The sequence below is a fragment of the Amphiura filiformis genome, chromosome 2 (assembly GCF_039555335.1).
Source record: "Amphiura filiformis chromosome 2, Afil_fr2py, whole genome shotgun sequence".
In the NCBI taxonomy this organism is placed as follows: Eukaryota; Metazoa; Echinodermata; class Ophiuroidea; order Amphilepidida; family Amphiuridae; genus Amphiura; species Amphiura filiformis.
In genome coordinates, this window is record NC_092629.1 from 78,012,304 (window position 1) to 78,035,343 (window position 23,040).

General features: G+C 36.2%; 1 protein-coding gene across 1 annotated transcript in view; it reads right to left on the reverse strand.

The window, feature by feature from the left end:
* Positions 1-637: 637 nt before the first annotated feature.
* The window catches only part of LOC140143514 (uncharacterized), a 56,563-nt gene continuing 34,160 nt past the window's right edge, over positions 638-23,040 (reverse strand). Inside the window, 3 exon segments of the mRNA XM_072165347.1 lie at positions 638-882; positions 1,969-2,230; positions 2,964-3,088. Coding sequence (XP_072021448.1) covers positions 638-882; positions 1,969-2,230; positions 2,964-3,088 — 632 coding nt within the window.

Sequence of the window (23,040 nt, forward strand, 5' to 3'; positions counted from 1 at the left end):
TATGAGTCGACTGATTAACCAGCCCTTATTAAGGGATCTAAAATGAGCGTTTATTGCGTTTCGACAGTACTTTTTGTGGGACATGAGAGCACCTCAGACCTATCGAATTTCTTTCTGAATACGAAGCATGTCTTTCTGATATCAAATAATTTTCATTTTTTGAAAATCACAATATAATACAAATTTTATGACAAATTATAAAATATTTTGATATATAACAGTACTCGAAGTAAATTATATAAATCTAATGACATATTCTTAAAGTGTATGTAGCAGGGAGGAAAAGCCGACGGTCAATTGAAAATTTTGACCTTTCATATTGAAGATATGGATTTTTTTCAATAAGAAAGAAAGGTCAAAATTTTCAATTGATCGTCGGCTTTTCATCCCACTTACATACACTTTAAGTATAAATCATCAGATTTATAAAGTTTACTTCAAGTACTGTTAAATATCAAAATATCAATTTTAATGATTTGCCATAAAATGTGTATTAAATTGCAATTTCAAAAACCAAAATTATTTGATATCAGAATGACATTCTTCGTATTCAGAATGCAATTCGATATGTCTGATGTGCTCTAATGTCACACAATAAATACTGTCCAAACGTTCATACCCCAGCCCTTAAGCTATTTTACTGTATTGGGCGAATCTTCATTTCCGTGCGTTTCAGGGAGTAGGTGTATCCTTTCCATCTCTGCCAATTTACACCCTGAGCATTTTCAACGGATCCGTACACTCCGTTGAGGTTGGAGTGATGGCAAGCGTTATACCACCAAGCACCAATATAAAATTGAGCACAATGATAATGCGCGGATACATCATTATCCTGGTCCTTTGTTGAAAATGGTAGTTGATTATGATAATCCAAGTCATCACCTGAAGGTACAATATATAGAGTATTGATAATTAGTAAATATAAACGTAGAACCCAGAAATAGCGACACCGCCATGTTTGCGTGTCGCTCATAGTGTGCCTCTGGATTCGTTTCACTATGTGTCGCTATGCTATATTTCGCTATGCAACTGCATGCGCAAATCTTGGATGCGTTAAAACTGGAAGAAGCCAATTATAGTTCTCTTTCTGGATTTAGCCGAAAAACTCCAAAGATACACTATTTGCCTTCCATAAGCGTCAAACCGAAATGGCAGATTTATCATAAACTTACACAAGGTGTCTTATTATTTTATTAAACTCCAGATAGGAGAGTCTTCTGAATTCGACAGTAGAGTGTTCGAAGCTGGCGAGTTGCAGCTTTCCCTGGCCTCAAGGAAGAACATTATGATTAATTGATTAACTGATTGTGTGTCCCAGGTTAAAGAAGAAATAACACAAACAAACAACAAACAAGCGGGCATTATCCTAATCTCGAGGGACGTACATACCTGCGTATAAGTGCGATTTGTCCGTAGGCTTGAGACACAACTGCGTAAACCCACGGACGGTATTCTCAACTTGAGACAAGACATAGCATATCTTCCTTTTGTGTACGCTCGCGCTATTTTGCGCTATTTTCGGTGTGGTAGCGCATCCCGCACTTTAGACTCCCAGGGGGAGGGGGAGGAGGTGAGCCATTTAACACAACAACTCACTGTTAACAACGGACTCTTTAAAATAGCTTTAAACTGTAAATACTAGTACTTGTGCGCAATCAGCACAGTCAAGTTATTATGGAGGAATTTAGCGGAACTACTTTCCATGTCATGATGTGCCCTTTATATGGCTTGGTAATTATACGCCATTAAATTATTAAAATTTTCCCTCAATATTCTAATGTTTTTTTCGGTCAAAATCAATCTAATAAGTGTAATTGTCAGATTGATTGAGCAATTGTTTCACTAATTTATAGTGTGACCCGGATTGAATAATTGATAGTTTTATTAACTGCTCGATTAATTGATTAGTTGATTGATCTAGTGATCGATTGGTTAATATATTGATTGATTGATGATTAATTGATTTACCTGCGGTTCCATTATACCCAGTAACAGTCAACTTGTATTTGGCGTTTTCGTCTCCGATAAAGAACTGGTCGTAGTGAGCAAAGCGGATCTCTCCCTCGAAGTCTTCCATATCTACACGCAGCTCGTAGGAGCATTGGTTAGTTATTGTAAATAGGTTATCATTTCCGAGCCAAAACTCCGAGTCAGGGTTTCCAAATCCCTGCTTGTATGATACCCAGTCTCGGTAAAAGTCAACAGAACCGTCCTCCCGACGTTGAAAAACCTACGACGAAAACAAGCAGGTTTTAATAAGCTCCATACCAAGCAAGCACAAAATGTTCTATTCAAATGTCGGAACATATAAATGGGGTATAAGTATAAATCGTTTAAATAACATTCAAAACCATTTTTGCTGAAAACTTGCTGAAAAACATTCGAACATAATGTTATTTAAGGGATTTGTAATGGGCAGGAGCCTGGTTTGGATTCCAGAGGGAGTGTCCCTGCAAGAGACATAGCCATCAGAAAAGGAAAAGCTCAGATCGCGCGCCAAATAAGTTAGCAGTTCAGAAATTGATATATATATATTTCCCAGCCAAGCAACGAGTTACCACATCACTGTACTTCCATACCCCACGCCGTAAGTGTTGACAAAAAGCTAAAACCATTTTCATAATATGTTGTTGTAGTGGTTTTTGTTTCATATTAGAGATATAATAATGCTTTCATGACTTGTATATTACCCGACATTTAAATGTAACTAAAAAGTTTTAATAAAAACCAAAACGCATTTATAACACATTTTTTGCATTTGCTGGGTATTATTTTAATCTGATTGATACATTGGTTCGCCTCAAGTTTGTTATTAATTGATTAATTAAGTAATTAATTAATTAATTAATTTAAAAAATCATTAATTAATATATTATTAAATAATTAATTAATTGAATAATTAATTATTTAATTAATTAATTATGTATTGTTTTATAGCAATTTATTTATTTATCTTATCTTACTGTCCATCCCCCGTCTGCAGTATCCATGTCACAGTAAACTTGGATTGGCCCTTGGGATGCTGGGTAAATGTCGTATACACCACTCGCCGCGTTACCGGCTTGTTGAATGTCGAAGCAGTCTTGAGGTTGTACACCTGTTTGGATACGTACAAAAGTAACATATTAGAATCTACTGAAAAGTTTCATCTGTAGGATTGTTCGTAATAATTGTTTTATTATCTTTTGGATGCACTAGAAGGCTCTTTAACGTGTTGTGGGGTTTCATGGCAGTAGCGATCCGGTGTTTCCAGAAAATGCGTTGAAGCTTTTCTGAAAGTCCTTCAATGTATGGAATGACGACCATTCCTTTAGATGGCTCGTTGTCTGATTTTTTGGTTTTTGTGTCTTTCTTAGCTTTGTTTTTCATTTGTTGTTTGACCTTTTCAATTGTCCATTTTGGGTAGCCGCAGTTTGCAAGGGCTATTCTTATTCTTTCCTCCTCTTCCTTTTTGTCTTCGTCTTCAGTCACTATGTTGGGCGTTCTATCTAAGAGTGTTCTTATTACGCCGAGTTTTTTGTGTAGAGGATGTTGTGAGGTAAAGTTCAAATATTGGTCTGTGTGGGTCTTTTTACGGTAGACCAATAACTTGACTGTTCCATCTTGTTTTCGAACGATCAGGGTGTCAAGAAATGGTATCTTTCTATGGTCCTCCTCTTCATGGGTGAATTGTATGTTTCCGGTGGGGTCTATGGAATTGAGGTGTTCGGTTAGCTGCTCGGTTGTGCCCTTTTGGATGATTTCGAGGACATCGTCGACATAACGCCGCCATAATTTTGGTTTGCAATCTAGTGGTGCGCTGGCAATGGCCTTCTAATGCATCCAAACGATAAGCCTTCTAGTGCATCCAAAAGATAAGCGGGATCCCAACGAGACTTGTGAAATGGTATACAGAGTGGATTGCAAAGGATGTGACAAAATGTACGTGGGCGAAACAGGTAGAGCGTTTGCAACAAGACTTAAAGAACATCAAAAGGACGCCGAGAAGATAACAAGCAACAGAAATTACACAAGAGCAAAAAGAAAAGAATCATTGACAGAACAAAACAAGTCCGCCATTACTGACCACATTTCTCAAGAAAACCATGTTATCAACTGGGAGGGGGCGAAAATCATAGACAAGGACTCAAATCAGCACACCAGAAAGATCCGTGAAGCAATATGGATTCGCAGAGGGGGCGACAAAACCATTAGACTATGGGACATGGGAATTTATCTTTCACTTCCGTAGTCCACTCTTGGGCAGAACATAAAAACATAACAAATCAAGAGTAAATATATGTCTGAATTAATATCCAAAAAGTTCCCACGTTTTACTTTACTCATTTAGAGTTATTTGGGGTTAAAATGTGTTTTCGTGATTTTTTCCATTTTGCCCAAAATGTCAAATATTAAAATAGCTGTAACTTTAAAAATAAATTGAGTAGAAATTTCATTTCTATTGTAGATATTACATGTCATATGGATTTCCAACACTGGTGAATAAAAATGTCATAGCACAACTCTAAAATATAAAAAAATGGCAAAAACCATATTTTTGTGCTATTTTGGCCATTTTTGGCCTAAAAATGTAATTTTGCATGGGAAAAAAAAATATATATTTTTCTTGATTTAAAAATATATGTCATTATATCAACCTAGTTATTCTGAACAAAAAGTTCATGGTGAATGTCAGACCTATAGTTTTTTTTGATCTATGGCCTTTCAAATTCACATATGGACTAAAATAGCATGTTTTTGTCAATTTTTCCAATATTAGGCTGAAAATGGTACTTTTTGTAATTTTAACAAAATGTTCAGTGTTTGGAAAGGGGGAACTTCACATATATTATGGATATATTATAGTACTTTCATTTTAAGCTAGTTGTAGATCCACTGGTAGCTCGGTTTCCATGGCAGAAGCAGTTATATCGTCAATTTTACTACTTTCAATGCAGCAAAATCATTTTAGTCATCATTTTACTGCATTGAAAGTAGATAAAATTGCTGCTACCATACTAGTGGATCTTGAAATAGCTTAACATTAAAGTACAATTACATGTTCATATTATTAAGTGAAGTTCCCACTTTCCAAAAACTAACAAGTTGGTTAAAATGGCCATAAAGGACCATTTTTGGCGTAATATTGGAAATATTGAACAAAAACATGCTATTTTAGTCCATATATGAATTTGAAAGGTCCATAGATCAAAAACTATAGGTCACAGACATTCACCATCATTAACTGTTTTGTTCAGAATAACTAGGTTGACATAATGACATATTTTTAAATCAATAAAATTTATATTTATTTTTTCCCCATGCAAAAATTACATTTTTAGCTCAAAAATGGCCGAAATTTAGAGTTGTGCTGTGACATTTTTATTCACCAGTGTTAGACATCCATGTAATATGTAACATCTACAATAGAAATGAAATTTCTACTCAATTTATTTTGAAAGTTACAGCTATTTTAATATTTGACATTTTTGGGCAAAATGGAAAAAAATCACGAAAAACAAATTTTTAACCCCAAATAACTCCTAAATTACACAGTAACGTGCAACCTTTGAAAGTGGGAAATGTTATATTATTGATCAGTGATATAATAGCTATATTTTCATGTATAAACCATCCTCTACCCAGAAAGGGAGAACGAAAACTACTTTCTGAAGCACTTAGCAAGCCTTGTCACATGGTCTACATGAACAGAGACATTGGAATGTATTCTCTTGACCACGTATATGACTCACTGATTAAGCATACATCACATCGTAGGAACGAGACTACCAGTTCCCGCGGGAGATGCAGTGAGCCTGGAAAGCACCTGTGATCAAGATGGCATACCGGTACCCTGCTATCGAAAGCTAAAAAACGTGAGTTTTATTCTCTGGATTTGTCTATCAAAAATAAAATAAATATTAGAATCTAGATTTACAAATTCAATCCTAAATAATTTTATGACCAACACAATTTAAAAAAAATGTAGAAACTAAAAAAGCAGCCAATTTTGACCTATTTTCTTCTACTCCTTCCAAATATTACATGACACAACACTGTCGATTGCACAGATGCATTGCCTATAGGCAATGTTTAAAATATGTACATATAATCGGGGTCAATGGTCATTTAGGGGTCATTTCTGGTATGTAACCAAATACCTTTCGCAAGTTACAAAGTACAATGATGTCGCTTGCGCATATGCAAGTGTCTATAATAATTATAACAACTAAATTTCAAAAATGTCTCCTTTGGCCTCCATGGACCAGATCGTGTCACATACGAAACCGGGGTCAAATTTGCATTGCCTATATCCAGTGCCTAGCGTGTATACATAATCGGGGTTAAACATCAAATGTCAAAGGTCAAAGATCATTACAAAGCACGATGTCACCACAAATGCATCGGCTTTAGGCAGGGTCTATTATGTTCCAAACACAATTGGGGTCAAGAAAAGTTGAGGCTTCTTTCATAATATCGGGTAAAATACCTTTAAATTCTACTTCTGCCACTGATTTAATAGTACAATGATGTTACATTTTGGCTTTAACTTGTGTATACATACATGGATCAAAGATAGGCTTAATGGCTATATATAGCTGGGCTATTGGCTATGGCTAAGCCAGGGTCGCGCACTGTGTGCACAAAATAAGCTCTAGTTCTTTCGGACAAAATTTGCCATCTTAGCCATATAGATGACTCCATATATTTGGTGTGCCCTTTACGTTTGGAACATTTTGCGCGAATTATTTAACAATGAAGATCTGTGTACAAGATGTATAAAAATGTTGAAGTGCAACATGCATTGGTAGCTCTTTAATAATAGAATGGCGTGGTTTTGTTTTTGATATAAATGAAATAAACACAAAGAATATGGTATATGGTTTTATTTGATTATGAAGCTAACACAATATTGTTTTTACATGAATTACACAAATTACATGACGTCGCTTTGGCACATACATTGGGTTATTAATTGATGAGCATGCCGAAGATGGGAGGACGGTAGGCATACGTCGTGGTGTGGGAAGGAATGAAAACGAGGGGGGGCTCTATACTGAATCGTTCGTCGTCTACCAACTGCGTATGTTTATTGTGTGATGACTTGTCATCATCATAGACTAACTTATAAACCCTAATGAAAAGACGTAAAAATACCAAGAAATATATATTCTATGTCTTACAGGTTTCACCACAGGTGTCTCCACAGTAGCCATCAGCACATGTACAGGTAAAAGAATCTATTCCATCTTGACAACAGCCTCCATTTTGACATGGGTTAGGATTGCAATCGTTTATATCTGAAAATCAAGTATGGTTGACAATTAGTATCTAATTAAAAACTTTGAATGCATTCTTGTACATGTTTTTACATTTGTCTCCAGAGCAGCTAACAGTATAGATGCATTGTATGTTAGGGGGGGGGGGCACTCTCCCACAAATGGGCTTCCCTCCCGCGTCCGACAACGTCTAAAATGCACCCCAAATGACGTATCGCGGAAAATCAATTTGTACCCCTGTGTAGCCAGTAGTACAGGTGCCTTGCATGTTGGGGGAGGGGGTACTCGCCCAAATAGTGTTTCTCTCTAATGCCCAAAAACCTCTAAAATGCACCCTAAATGGCGTATCGCAGGCAAACAATTTTGTACCCCAAAATAGCGTAAAATCTAGCACCAAGACCTTAATACAGTCTATGTAATAAACTGCTGCATTAGGATCAACATAAATATAGTGCACGCCTGGATGCACGTTTGATATTTTCTGGAGAATAAATATTATGAACTGGTGTATATGGTACAGAAGTTAGATGCTTCTATTGAACAGAGTTGAAATTAGGCCATGTTGGGGCTAACTACGCCACATACAGGTCCTCTATGTACAACCAAGTATTTAGTTTTTTTGGGGTTTTGAGTTTTATTGTCCATTGGTTTTGATATGAGTAGCAAAAGCGTGTATGATAATCAAAATGCCCTAACTGATGATACATACCTCTGGTGGTAGTTCTCACGTTTTACCACATTTTTGTTCACATCGTCTAAACGAAACTTTCCCCAGTCATTGCGGTAATGGGGAAAATATGTGGCTTTCTTCTGATACCAAAATCTCAGTTTTGATATGAAATCTCGAGAATGAGGCTGTCGATATGGTCACACGCTTTAATATTGCCCCAGAGGATGACTTTAGTACTATCTAACAACCCACTGGGTTAAACATGCTCCTAGCCTAGCAGTGTGAGGAAACATGACACCGCTGCTCTATAACTGCATAGAAGTGCATGCTTATTAAATATGTGAATTATCCTTTATGCACACATCACTTTTGTTCTGAAATCGACCTAGTAATAATGACACGCACACAGTTTTAAAACAACATCTTTTGCACAGAACTCAATGGGATTTTAAAGCAAAGTGGCAGTTGAAACTCTGGTAATAACACTTTTACAGTGCATGATGGGAAGTCCATAATTCATCCTTTAATACATGTATTAAACTAGTCATTTTAGAGACAGATAAAGAAGTCTGTTAGGCAACAATTTTAGCTGTCAAAAAGATAAAGAAATCGGTTAGGCAATAATTTTAGCTGTCAAAAAGAATTGGAGACTGAAATGGTCCGTATGATAGACAATAACAACATTGACAAAGCATGACGTACGCACCTTGAACTCGGCATTCACATATGAGACCATCTACAATCTGTGTAAAAGAAACAAATCATAAAACATTAAGTTAAACTTTATCAGCGTTTGTTTCACTCTATGTCTTCAAACAAAAGTAGCATTTATTGCATTTAATTGTAAATTATTGTTTATACAACAGAAAACAAGCCCATTTTAGTAAAATAAAGCGAAGAACAATGCAATTTGCGATTTTTTTGTCAACATTTTTACCAAGGATTGTCTCCATGGAGGCGTTTAATAGTCAGTGCTGGAACTCGTGTACGGTCTATTATCGTTGCTGTTTTACGTGACACAGATATCAAAAATGTATTTGTTGTCATAGATTAAAAAGAACTTGATACATTTTGAGTTACATTGCTATGTTTTACTGCTCTAGGATGTACAGTTTTGGCAGGTTTGGATTTTTTGAAGTCATGCGTCCAATGCAGAAAATATATTTGTTTTGTGTGTCTGATTTTGACCATTCAACGATATTTCACTTTCTTCAATCGCAACAGTATCTTTTGAAAAATACATTTACATTTTTATTTCTCTAAACGTGATCAAAATAAGTTTATATGTCATACATCGTGGAATGCGGATATTTAGGCAAGCGAAGTTCACGTATATAACATGCTACTCTCTTTGATTTAAAGCCCTGAGGCAGACAAAATATACCCAAAAAGCTTTAGGAGGTGTAGCGCGGCTAAACATTAACCGTTATTGTGCAATTGGAGCACAGAGTTTCTAGATACTTTTTAAGTAGATACTTTATATACCAACCTGTTCGTTCGCTTTTTCAAACCCATATTTGGCACAGTTGGTTCGCGATAGCGATTGTTTTCCCTAAACTGCTAACCGCTTGCCAAATATAATGCTAAATTTAGACAAGCTATGATATGAGAGCTTTTATAAGCACGATAGTGATGTTTGGTATTGTTTAGAAATTGTGGAAAATGACCAAATGACACCTGTGCTTCAAAATACCCTGAATGATGCCATTATCTAGCTATTGTCATAGACAATAACATGTCATCTTTAAAAAAAGGAATACAGGGATAATGGTAGGATTGTTCAATGTTCCATTTTGGTTCTTTTCGAAAACAATATCGTTTATATTATACGTATACAGGGTGTATCAAAATGATTGGTACCGGGCTATGTGTCATTTTCAAAAATTAATCAAAAATATAAAATTGTTAATTAATATAGTTTTTGTACTATAAATAGAAAGAGGCATATGTTAACTTATTGATCTAATAATCTGAAGTTGATAGGTTGATGCATCTGGGAGCTATTGTCATTTAAACGAAGATCGACGTAATCATGGTTTTACTTACACAACACAAGATGAATAGGTTCACTGCTTGAACCATTTATTGCATATATGCTCTTCAATATCTCACCTCAGTCTACATAACATAAAATTGCTTTACACATGCTTTTAGAACGATAGTTCCTGAAGTTCCTGCCTTACGACTCTGGCAGTGTGAGGTGAAGCCCTATCTTGAAAGAACTTAACACCTGGGATGGATCCATTCTGTAACTGCAAGCCCATATCAAATTTTGAAACATTGCAAGTTATAGCATGTTTGCATGGGATACTCCTTGCGCTTGGCAACTGTCTTCTAAATCTTCTCTGCACTTCTCCATAGCTTCGTGTCAACCAGTCATTCTCAACTATGAATGCACACTGAAGTGTGGAATACTGTGGGGCCATTCCAATAACCTTTACCACTACCAGGTCTAAACTAAAATACACTGTCTACAGTCTATAGCCATTCTGCCACACCATCTACTTAGTAATCTCAATACTACAATTTAAATTACCGCCCTGGAAGGTGCAGGTGCAAGGTGTTGATACAAAACTTCTTTCACCCCACCCTAAATTATTCAAGTCAATAATATTACTCTCAATCAATAAATATTGATTATAACATTTATATATATTATGAATGAAGAAATAGGCAAGGAAAATATTAAACATTTCCATGATTTTCAACATATCATTCTCACAAGGTATTTGCAGTAAAGTAGAGCTTTGGAAATGGTGCGCTACTGATCCAGCGTTACGATGAAAAGTGTAAAAACACCTACTTTCCTTTAGAATCATGTAAGTTCTGAACAGAATGTGCTATCGTTATGATCTAAAATTCTTAGAGAAGATAAAACTACTATAATTACAAATATTTAAACAATTAATCCCAAACTGACACAAAAACTAGTAAAACAATTCGGCAAAAATGAGAAGTCTTCGGTACCAATCATTTTGATACACCCTGTATAGTCACATAATAGACACAACGTTGGCCCATATGACACCTGTTTTTTCAATCAAATAATATTATAAGGATTGAGCAATTCCAGTTGAAATCCATACCCCCCGATGGACGAAATCACCTTGATCTCCCACACAGGATGTGTAGTCTTCATGGAGTCACCCATTGAGGTAACCCCACTTGAAATTCACACTCCTTGTGTAAAGTCATGTCTTTAAGGCTGTGAATCATTACAAATAATTCTTCCACGGTTAGGGATAAGACCATAAGATTTTTCTTTCAAAGCAAATATTACTTGTCGGAACGTATGAACAATAAAAGAGAACAAATATAGAGACATTATCACTTAATTTGACATTTTTAGTAATACATGATTTGTTCGTGTTTATACAATTTTTACAATGGACTAATTTACTTGGGTGTGATAAGCCTTTCCTTCAAACACACATAAATCATCAAAAGTAACTCAGATTAATATAGGGATGGGCCATTTTGGGTCCATAATGAAAACAAAAATCATGTTATAAACTAACTTTTAGATTTTTCGCCAACAAATTAAATTTCAAAATACCACCAGTAGATTACAAGTTGTTGACAATGTAAAATACATTTGCAAGTACTGATGTATGCTTAGTTTTCATATTACTTGTTGGGATAGGGGTACCGAATGTTTTGACAGCGCACTTGCCAGTTAATACAAGTTCTCAAACCCTAAAACTCGTGTCCTACCACTATTCAATTTAAGAGCTAATGTTCTTCATAATTTCCGGAATATGAATTGTCTGGCAAGTCAAGTTCATGTATAGCCCTTACAATTTATTTTAGTGAAACCATGTAATATCTTTGTTTCATAGGCCTCGATGGATCAAAACAATTGCCGGAAATCATCCGTACTACTTCGATCGCAGAGTGTTTTGGTGGTGTTCTCAGTGCCGAATTGCACGTGCTAAAAAGGACGCGGGGCTAAATTATCAACCGTCATCGGGAAATTAGAGCTAAGAGTTGCTATAGGGTCCACAACTTATAAGGTCCCCCTAAATACTTCTTTTAATAAATCAAAAAATATTTGACGAAATGCAAACTTGTAAAAAGATATGTTTAGCCTTATTTGTTTTACACATATGGACCAACTTATAGCGTCACACGTCATTGCGTTCAATCAGAATGATTCATTATGTAAAAAAGAGACCGTTTTAAACAGCGTCAAAAGTTGCATCTGTGTCCATAGGAGTCAAGTCTCAAACAATACAGTAGACCAGGCATATTCATGTGTTTGTTAAAGAAAACCTGACTGCTATGGACTCAGATGCAACTTATAAAACAGCCTCTTTTCTTACTGAATTGCCAATGTCACTGAACGCAATGATGTGTGACGCTATAAATTGAACCACAGGGGTAAAACAAATAGGGCTAAACATAATTATCTGTTTACATTTTTACATTTCATAAAATATTTTTCGACTTTAAAAAGGATTAGGGGGAACTTATATGTTGTGGACCCTATAGATACATTTTGCATAAGCACAAAATGATGATATAAAATTATATTTTGCTGTACCGAATTATCGTCACAACATTCGTTCGCGGGATTAAAAAAAGGCTGCTAAACATAACTGCCATCGTGCAATTTGAGCACAGAGTTGCTAGATACTTTTAACTGATACTTTATGGTACCAACCTGTTCGTTCCGGTCTCACGTCCACTTACCGTTTCATTCTGAGCATTGATCAAAGGTATCAGGAACACGATTGACATCGGCAAAATGATGCAACACTTTTTCAAATCCATAGTTGGCATGGTGAGATCGGGAAAGTGGTTGTTTCTCCTAAACTGCTAACCACTTGGTAAATATGATGATTTACCATCTAAATACAGACAAGCTATGAGAGCTTTTATAGGCATGATGGTGAAGTTTGGTATTGTTTTAGAAATTGTTTACCGCGTGTGAAATGACCAAATGGCACAGATGTTTCAAAACCCCTTGAATGATACCATTATTCCTCTATTGTCCTTAGCAATACAATTTTGTCATTAAAAAGCAATATAAGGATAATGGATGCATTGTTCAATTTCCCATTGTGCAAGTAGGCCCAAATAAAGATCTATTCCAGTTGATTTAACTAAACCTGTTTTGCCTTAGACAATACATTTTTTATCTTTAAAAAAGCAATATAGAGGATTATGTATTGTTCAATGTCGCATTGTGCACGTGTGTTTAAACAAAGAACGATTGTAGTACATTTAAATAAACCTTCTAAAAACAATATGATTATTATACACTTCGTATAGGCACATAGACTTTACACAACGTTGGCCCATATGACACCTGTTTTTTCAATCAAATAATATTATAAGGATTGAGCAATTCTAGTTGAAACCCATATACCCCCCAATGGACGAAATTACCTTGATCTCCCACACAAATTTCAAATTAAGTCACCCATTCAGGTAACCCCACGTGAAATTCACATCACCTGGAAAGGTTTGGCTACAAAACGATTCTCTAAGTTAAAAACCATCTATGCACATATTCCACTTCGATACACCTGAGCACACAATTTCGTCCAAGCTGGCAGTGAATTGTCTCAACACAGTCTTTCATTACACTACACAGTTGAGTGCATAGCATCTTAGAGATGTGTGAGATTCTAGCTGGAAATAGGCCTATGTGATTGGTTTTTCTCAAAACCTCAAGTGTTCCCTTCATCCAATCATACTTTTTTTTAATATATCGAACGAAAGCTAACACTTCCCCCTAAAAACATCTTTTTTCATTAGGTCAATAGATAACGCAATTCAATGTTTATAGCAAGGCGAATGTAGTAAATCTATCTGTTGAAAATGACCTTTCCAAGCACGATTTTTGACCAAAATGTAGGGTTTAAAAGTCAAAACCTCAAGTGTTCCTTACAGTATTTTTCAAATTTTATGTCATCAAATGAAAGAGCATACTTGTATTGTCTATATACTAGCGTCATTAGAATGAGCAATGACCGGCTAAATCTCTTTAAATTGCAAATCTTGTGCAAATCTTTACTATTTTCGCATGTTTTGTCATACGGTTGTAAATTCAATGAACAATGAATTTGCTAAAGAGCGCTTACAAATTGATATGGATGGAAGATTAAGGTCATGTGTTCCATAGGGGTTATATGGATTAACTGGAATAGCCCAAAGGAAGCTTTAGTATGAAATCAGATGAATCATTACAAATTATTCTTCCAGGATTAGGGATAAGACCATAACATCTTTCTTTGGCCGCAAATATGACTTGTCGGAACAATAAAAGAGAACAAGTATAAAGAAAAACATAAATAAAATGGAAGCAAAAATAGCCCCAACTTGACGTTGATGTAAGCATCATGTCACACCAGTATTTTCTAATTGCCAAAGATGGCGCTTTCCACTTTTACAATTTTTTTTAGGCATGCTGTATATCATATTTTGCTGTAACGATTTATCGTCATAAAGGGTTTGTTACACTTGAACGGACTGGCTAAACGTACATCGCCGTATACAAAAAAAAAATTTACCCGGTGGCAAAATCACCACTCCAGCAGAAGATTCGGTGGGATTTTCGTTCGTTTCTCTATGCGTTTTGGCCGGTAATAACCCTGCAGGCGTCTTATGTCCGATCGTTCAACGTCCGGCAAATTACCGACGAATCCGTCCCATGTGGCACTAGCAGGGACGTCGATCCTATAGAAAAGTGGGGGAGTGTCTGAGAGGGCCCAATTGAAGGCCCAATTGAAGCCATTGTGGACCATTTTGGCGCTATTATCAGGTACAATTTTAGCTTGAAGGCCTAATTCAAGCCATTGAAATGTTGTCACTATTATTGTATAAATGATTGTTTTAAACATTAAGTGTTGGGTGTCCAAAGAGGAGGGAAAGGATGGCTTGTTTATCCATACGCAGGGGGTAATGGTTTTGGCAAAATGCATTAATCAAGGCCAATTGAAGCCATTTGGGGATCGGTTTTTACACTATTATTGTGTAAACTTAAGTTTGAAAATGTGTGAAATTTTTTCATTATTACTGTAATCATTGCTTTTTTTTTTATTTGTTTTATGTCGAGCATATCTAGCCATTAACAGGTGAAATCTATGAGATAACGCTTACAAAACTTCGGTCAGGAACAAGTGAGTGATCTGGTGAACGAAGGGGGTCACCGTAGATCGCTGGTCGGGGTATTGTTACAGGACAGGCAAGTGTAGCCGACAATCGGGTGTTACCCTGATCGAAACCGCATGTATAATTTTATTTGGAAAATGTGTGAAAACGAGGACCCAATTAAAGCGGTTTATTTAATTTGAAATGTTACACTGGTCACTGACACTTTAATGCCGGGGTAAGACTCACAATTGCAGGGAAAGAATGCATGGATTGATGTTAAAGTCCGTAATAAGTCCGTCTTAAATACTTTGGTGACAACATATCACGGGCCCTGCATATCGACGGGCCGGCAGTAATTTTCACAGGTTTTTTTCCCAAGGACCCACCTTTAAGCACTGCCTAAGATAATCACAGACTTATTCGTAGGCTTACTATTAACCTGGGCCTACCAATTATATTATACGTTCAATGTAATTTTTTTCTCTTCTCCTTTTTCTCCTTTTCTCTTCTGTTATTCTCCCTTTCTCTTCGCTTTTCTCTTCTTTCTCCTTTCCCCTTTCACCTTTTTTTTCTTCAGTCAATAAAACTGGGGACATTTGATATTGCGCCCCTCCCTTCAAAAGTACCCCCTCTCACCATGATCGACGCCCATGCTTACCAGTAATACATCCGGCGCCAGCACCAGCGAAACCAACAGAAGACCTGCAGCCTAAACGAAAGAATAGAGAGCTTGCGAAATGGAGTTACTTTAACTTTAACTTTAACGTCTAGAGGATTATAGAGGATTATAGAGGATTATGTATTCAAAACCACTCTGCCATTAAAGCCGCTTGAAGTTAAAGTTAACGCCAGAATCTATAGTGTGCCGTAAATTATGATGAAAATACGTCATAATTAGAACAATGGTTTGCATATTTCCTCATAGACTACATAATTACCACTTATGTATTGTCTAGTTAATAGACCAATTATTGGAAATCTAATTTGGTTTGGGTAAAAAACATGCCACATGATGCTAAAATTACTGATTGAATTAGATCAAAATAAATTTTGTTCCAAACGTCACACTTGATATATACATTTGTGTGTGCTCATGACGTACACCAAATCAGCTTGCGGAACCAAGTTTTTGGCTTAACTTCAACACCAAGGGGATTAAGTTCCAGTAAAATGGACTGATTTTACGCGACCCAGCAGTGTAGTGAACTTCTGCGAATTGCAGCTACTGTGAACATTTTTTACAACGTTGCGTGTCTTATAATTACACCTCTATATAACCAAATATGTTTGTACTGTTCAGGTATTTTATTTAATTAATTTTTTATTCATTTAGGCCTACATTATGTACCCCAATTCAGCAGAAAGCTGGTCTAACATGTGCCACGCTATTATACGCATATTATAGGCCTATGGGTATTATATGTCAACCAAATTATTCATTATTAAAAGAGGAGGCCTATTTGTTACAAAAATAAGAATGTCAGAAAAGGAGCATCCAGAAATATGTTGGTTGAAATTCAAAATTCTGGGAGTTTTTAAAGAACAAAATGAGGATCATTCGAGGAGTCCTTGCCCTCCTAACGCCACTGGGGAGTGGGAAAGTGAGAATAGATGAATAGATGGAGGGAGGGGATGATATGGAGAGGTGGTGATGGTGGTGGTGGTGGGGGGGGGGGGCTAGGGAGAGCAAACAGATAAAATGGGCTTGTGTCCTGATGGAAATATAAAATTGACAAAGCTGACGTTTACTGGAATAATAATTGAGCTTTTATTATAATAATCCGGGACAATAATATAGGCATATCACAAGAATATTTAATTGAAACATGTTTAGAAGTATAATATTAGCGTATAGCTCATAACGTAGGCCTAATTCCCATTGCATTGGTCATCGCCAGAGGATGATTTAAGCACTTCCCAGCAAGTCTTGCGGTTAGCACAGCTGTGTGAGTGAACATGACACCACTGCACGCCCACTGTATACACACGTGCATGGTGAAATTTGAATTTTGACAGATATATTTACAATAAAAACACCTTCATAAGGTTGGTCGATTTCACATTTTATGTTATCTACAGAAGGTGTGAATTATCCTTCATGCATACATCACTTTAGATCTGAAATCGACCAAGTAATAATGACACACGGGCAATTCTAAAACAACATCTTTTGCACAGAGTTCAATGGGATTTGAAAAGTAAAGTGGCAGTTGAAACTGTAGTGATAACACTTTTACAGTGCATGATGGGGCTTCCTTAAATCATCCTCTGGGTCATCGCCAAGAGATGTAATCCATGTTTATTCAAACTAACAGTGTTGTAGTCGAGTCCTCGTCATCCGTGTCCGAGTCCGAGTCCTTGGTGTCCGAGTCCAAGTCCGAGTCCGAGTCCCTGCCAATTTCTGATGTCCGAGTCCGAGTCCGAGTCCTCAATGTTCGAGTCCGAGTCCGAGTCCGAGTCCTTATGTATCAAATTCAAGGCCCGGGGTTTTCACCAATACTTTATCAACGTATAGCCTATACTTAACCAGAATTTTGGTTCTATATTATTTTCTTGTAGATACATCGGAGAACGATTTTATGATAGCTATATGACGTGACGTGTTGATTCAGCGCTCCGTAAAACCACATCAATTTTCATCATATTCATTATTTGTTCACCTCAATAACTGAGTTTGATCCAGCCATCTTGTTGCCGTCACACGTTGGTCTCAAAATGCCTCCGAAATCCAACAAATCTGTTAAATCCAAGACCAAACATGACCGTAAAACATCAGAGACTGAGGACTACAGGGAGCAGAATTCTGCACCCCTGGATACCATCAGTGACACTGAACATACCGACGGCGGCGAAAGCAACATTAAGGAGATCGTCCGTGATGCTCTTTCAAACAAAGTATCAATATCGGCACCACTGGTCAACAATATTGTGGATGGTATCCTTAAGTCACCTGCAGTATTTTCGTTGTTGGTTGCAGAGGTCACCAAAGCAGTTCATGAAACTCTAACCACCAAGGTTAAGCAAGAAATTTACGACTCCGTATCCATGGATACGGAAGTAAACAAGAATGAGATCGCATCCCTCAAAACAGAACTTAATGATCTCCAGCACATAAACGACAGTCTCCAATCCCAGCTAGATGAAGCTGAGCAGTACAGCAGAAGGAACTGTTTATTATTACATGGTGTTCCAGAAAAAGAAAAAGAAGACACAACACAATTGGCAGTTACGAACATTAACCAGCATCTCCATCTTGATCTTGATCTTGACGCTGAAAGACTGGACAGAACGCACCGTCTAGGTAAACATAAGCCAGGATCGAGCAAGCCAAGACCAATCATCATCAAATTTGTCTCTTACATAGACCGCGCCGCTGTTTACAAAGTCAAAAGTCAGCTCAAGGGTAAGAAATTGCTCATCACAGAGAGCCTCACTGCCCACCGCATGTCAATCTACAGACAAGCCCAGCAGATGGCAAAGGACGGCGTTGTAGTCGCAGCTTGGACACAAGATGGACGAATCTTAGTGCTGGACAATTCAAACAACAAGGTACTTATAAAATCTTCAAATGATCTTGATCGCATGCAATAAATTGTTAAGTAATTTCCATTTATTTCGCGTTCGCGGGACACCCGATTCAGACTCATTTATGAAATCACTCCAATGGTGATCATTTGAACATTTGCGCACTGACTCGCCATGTTTTATATTATACTGATATGTTTGTTTTGCTTGTGTAATCAGTAATGTTAACTTTACTGTAAGTTGCCATATTTACTTGAGGTATCACTATCATGTATCCCCTGTTGTATTCTTCATGTATGATCAATTGATCTGGCACCTTTTAAGGTCACCATGCATTCACTGTTTTATTTTTCTTGAATGAACCACCGTTGCTCTTTTGTTGCGAATTTGTCAACACATGATTATATTGGTTCATTCAATTGGATCTCTTCAATGATCATCTCCCCTAGTTCGCTCAAAGTTCCGCTTTGTCAGCTTTCTAATATTGTGTGTAATCAATATTTTTCAGATAATTCTGTCACTGATTGTTTTTGTGATGATGCTCCACTAGAAAGGCCCTTATTTTCTCGTTGCCTGAAACTTTCGTCTCAGTCTTCATGGACTGTTGCTCACCTTTCTGAGTAAGCTATTTTCTAGAATGCATCATCAAACAAACCTGGTGTGTAATGTACCATGCTTATCAAATGTAGGTTTCATGATTACATCATCTTTTGTTTATAGTTTCACATAAACTTCCCAGTACTTGCTTGATTTGGCATTCCCCCCCTTTTTGTGCACGCTCCTCTCTTTGCATTTCTTTCTTAAACAGGGCGTTAATTATTTCCAACTGATTAACAATGAGACACCATCTCATAGATTTGAGTTTTTATAATATTCTCACATTCTTGCCATCTCAAATAATTCTGTCATTGATTATTTATGTGATGATGCTCCACCAGAAAGGCCCCTTGTTTTTATTGCCTCGTGCGTTTTGTCATAATCTTCATGGTTTGTTGCTCACTTGCATAGAATATGCTTTTTCTGGAAGGCATCATCAAACTAATGTGGTGTTAAACATGTATATTAAATGTAATTTTCATGATTATGATGTTATAAAATATACATTGTATTTATTTTGCCATACCTGTTTGTATGATATCTTATGCATGCGTCTCGTATAAATTCGTATTCTTGGTATCTTATATTTTGCTAGTTTCACATAACAGTACTGCCCAGTGCTTGCTTGCTTTGGCATTCCTCCCCCTTTTTTGTGCTCGTCCCTCTCATTGCATTTCTTTCTAAAAACACGGCATAATTTCTAACTGGCATTTAATAATGAGACACCATCTCATAGATTTGAGTTTTTCATGATTATAATATTATCACATTCTTGCCATCTCAAATAATTTTGTCATTGATTATTTATGTGATGATGCTTCACCAGAAAGGCCCTTTGTTTTTATTGCCTCGTGCGTTTTGTCTTAGTTTTCATGGTTTGTTGCTCACTTGCTCAGAATAGGCTTTTTTTTCTGGAAGGCATCATCAAACAAACGTGGTGTTAATCATGTATATTAAATGTAATTTTCATGATTATGATGTTATAAATATATATCTTAATTTTTGAGTCGTGTATAATAAATGTAGTTTTCAGAATGCTGATTAATTAATACATTTTATATTACCATTTCTGATGGTACATACATGTACTTCATTAAGTTGCCTACTGTTTGGTTATATCTTATGCATGCCTCTGGTATAAATTCGTATTCTTATAATTATTTTCATGATTGTTCTCACATTATTGCCATTTTGAACAATTCTATCATTGATAGTTCACAATGTATGTGACGATGCTTCACCAGAAAGGCCCTTTGTTTATATTGCCTCGTGCGTTTTGTCATAGTCTTTATGGTTTGATGCTCACTTGCTCAGAACAGGCTTTTTTCTTGAAAGCATCATCTAACAATCGTGAAATATTTTAAAAACGTGTCATGTATATTAAATGTAATTTTCATGATTATGATGTTACAAAACATACATTTTATTTATTTTGCCATACTTGCTTTTTTTGCCATATCTGCATTACTAAGTTGTCTACTGTTTTAATGATATCTTATGCATGCCTCTCGTATAAATTCGTTTTCTTGGAACCTCATATTATGTTAGTTTCACATAACTTCCCAGTGCTTGCTTGCTTTTGGCAGCCCCCCCCCCTTTTGTGCACGTTCCTCTCTTTGCATTTCTTTCTAAAACAGGGTGCTATCTCCAACTGACATTTAACAATGAGATACCATCTCAAAGGTGTGATTTTTTTCATGATTATAATATCCTCACATTCTTACCATCTCAAATAATTCTGTCATTGATTGTTTATGTGATGATGCTTCACCAGAAACGCCCTTTTTTTTATTGTCTCGTGCGTTTTGCCTTAGTCTTCATGGTTTGTTGCTCACTTGCTCAGAATTGGCTTTTTCTGGAAGGCATCATCAAACAAACGTGGTGTTAAAAACATGTATATTAAATGTAATTTTCATGATTATGATGTTATAAAATATATACATCTATTTATTTTCCCATACCTGTTTGTATGATATCTTATGTAGGCCTATGCCTCTTGTATAAATTCTTATTCTTGGTATCTTATCTTTTGCTAGTTTCACATAACTGCCCAGTGCTTGCTTGCTTTTGCATTCTTCCCCTTTTTGTGCTAGTTCCTCTCATTGCATTTCTTTCTAAAACAGGGCATCATTTCCAAATGGCATTTAACAATGAGACACCATCTTATAGAGTTGAGTTTTCATGATTGTATAATATTCTTACATTCTTGCCATCTCAAATAATACTGTCATTGATTGTTTATGATGATGATCCACCAGAAAGGCCCTCTGCATTTGTTGCCACGTGTGTTTTGTCTTAGCCTTCATGGACTATTGCTCACTTTTTCAGAATAGGCTTTTCTGGGAGTCATCATCAAACAAATCTGGTGTATTATAATAAAAATGGGTCGTGAATACTATATGTACTTTTCATGATAATATTGATACCATAATATACATTTATATTGCCATTCTTGGTTGTACCTACATCATTATTTAGTTGCCTACTGTTTAATATGTTTAATGATACCTTTTTCTCGGTATCTCTTATTTATACAACGTAACTCTGTAATGATCCATGACTATAGACTATTGATCCATAGCTATAGTCTATTATTTTGTCGGTTTGTTGCTCGACTTGCTTCATCACACACTCAGTTGATCTCAAACAATATCTATTTTATCAATCATGCGTTTAGCGTCAATAATGATTCTTGTCTCACTATATATATTTTTATTGTATAATCGTGATTATCTGATGCTTGGGTTTCTTTTGCCTACATTGTGCTATTAACAACTTTCATGTTAATTTAATTTATATTGACATATCTGTTCAATTCTCATTCTTTGGTTTGACATTTTTTACATTGCGTGCTGCTCTGAATATAATTATTGCCATCTAAATAATATATATTGGAATTGCAAATAAGTGTCAACTATATAGTGTGATAATGCTTCACAAGAATAACACACTGCCTTTTCATAGGCCTCTGGTCTATAGGCCTTTGATCTCCTTGGTTTGTTGCTCATACTATTATTTTGGCCTCTCATTGGATGCATCATCACACATAGTTGGACTTGCAGCATATCTATGTCACCGAGCTCACATTTCAATGTGGTCAGCTTAGTTTATGATGAACTTGTGTACTTTATATTTCCTGCTCCCCTTGATTTCCTGTTGTTTCTTAATTTGATTTTCTAATAAAGGCATATTTCTCAAACACAGGATGTTTGTGGCAATGTGGAAATCTTTTCTCATCCCTGTTCCCCTCTCACATCTATATAGATGCTTGTATTGTAATTACCATCTTGCATTTTATGCATCTCATACTGTCCTGGACATCAAATCTGTTATTCACACCAATTCTCGTCATTATGTTATGTTGCCTCAGTTATGTAACATTGTATTGACTATGTGGCTTACGAGTTAGCTATCGTAAGATCTTTGAGCAATCGCTATTCCATCGTGTATTTGATACACATTGATGTGCTCAATTGTAATATTACTTAACTTTGTATAGCCTTGTTATACAAAGTTATACTTGTGTTATTACTTAATTAAGTAAGTTTATATTTTTTTCTACCTGATATATTTGTCTTGTATGTTTACATGTCCGATCCTACTTCTTTTAACTCTGAACTAGTCTCTGATCTTATTTTCCATCCCTTTTCCTTTAATAGCTCACTACACCCGTCTGATGGTTTGTCTGATGATGCTGATGTCACAAATGCTAATGAAGCTCGCTGTACCTACTATGATTCAAGTACTATCTCGAGTCACCAGCCTAGCATAAATGACTGTAATTTATCTCTCTTCCATTTAAATTCCAGTAGCCTTGCTAAACACTCAAATGATGTCATTGACTATCTTTCTGTTTTAAACAACCATTTTGACATCTATGGGTTCTCA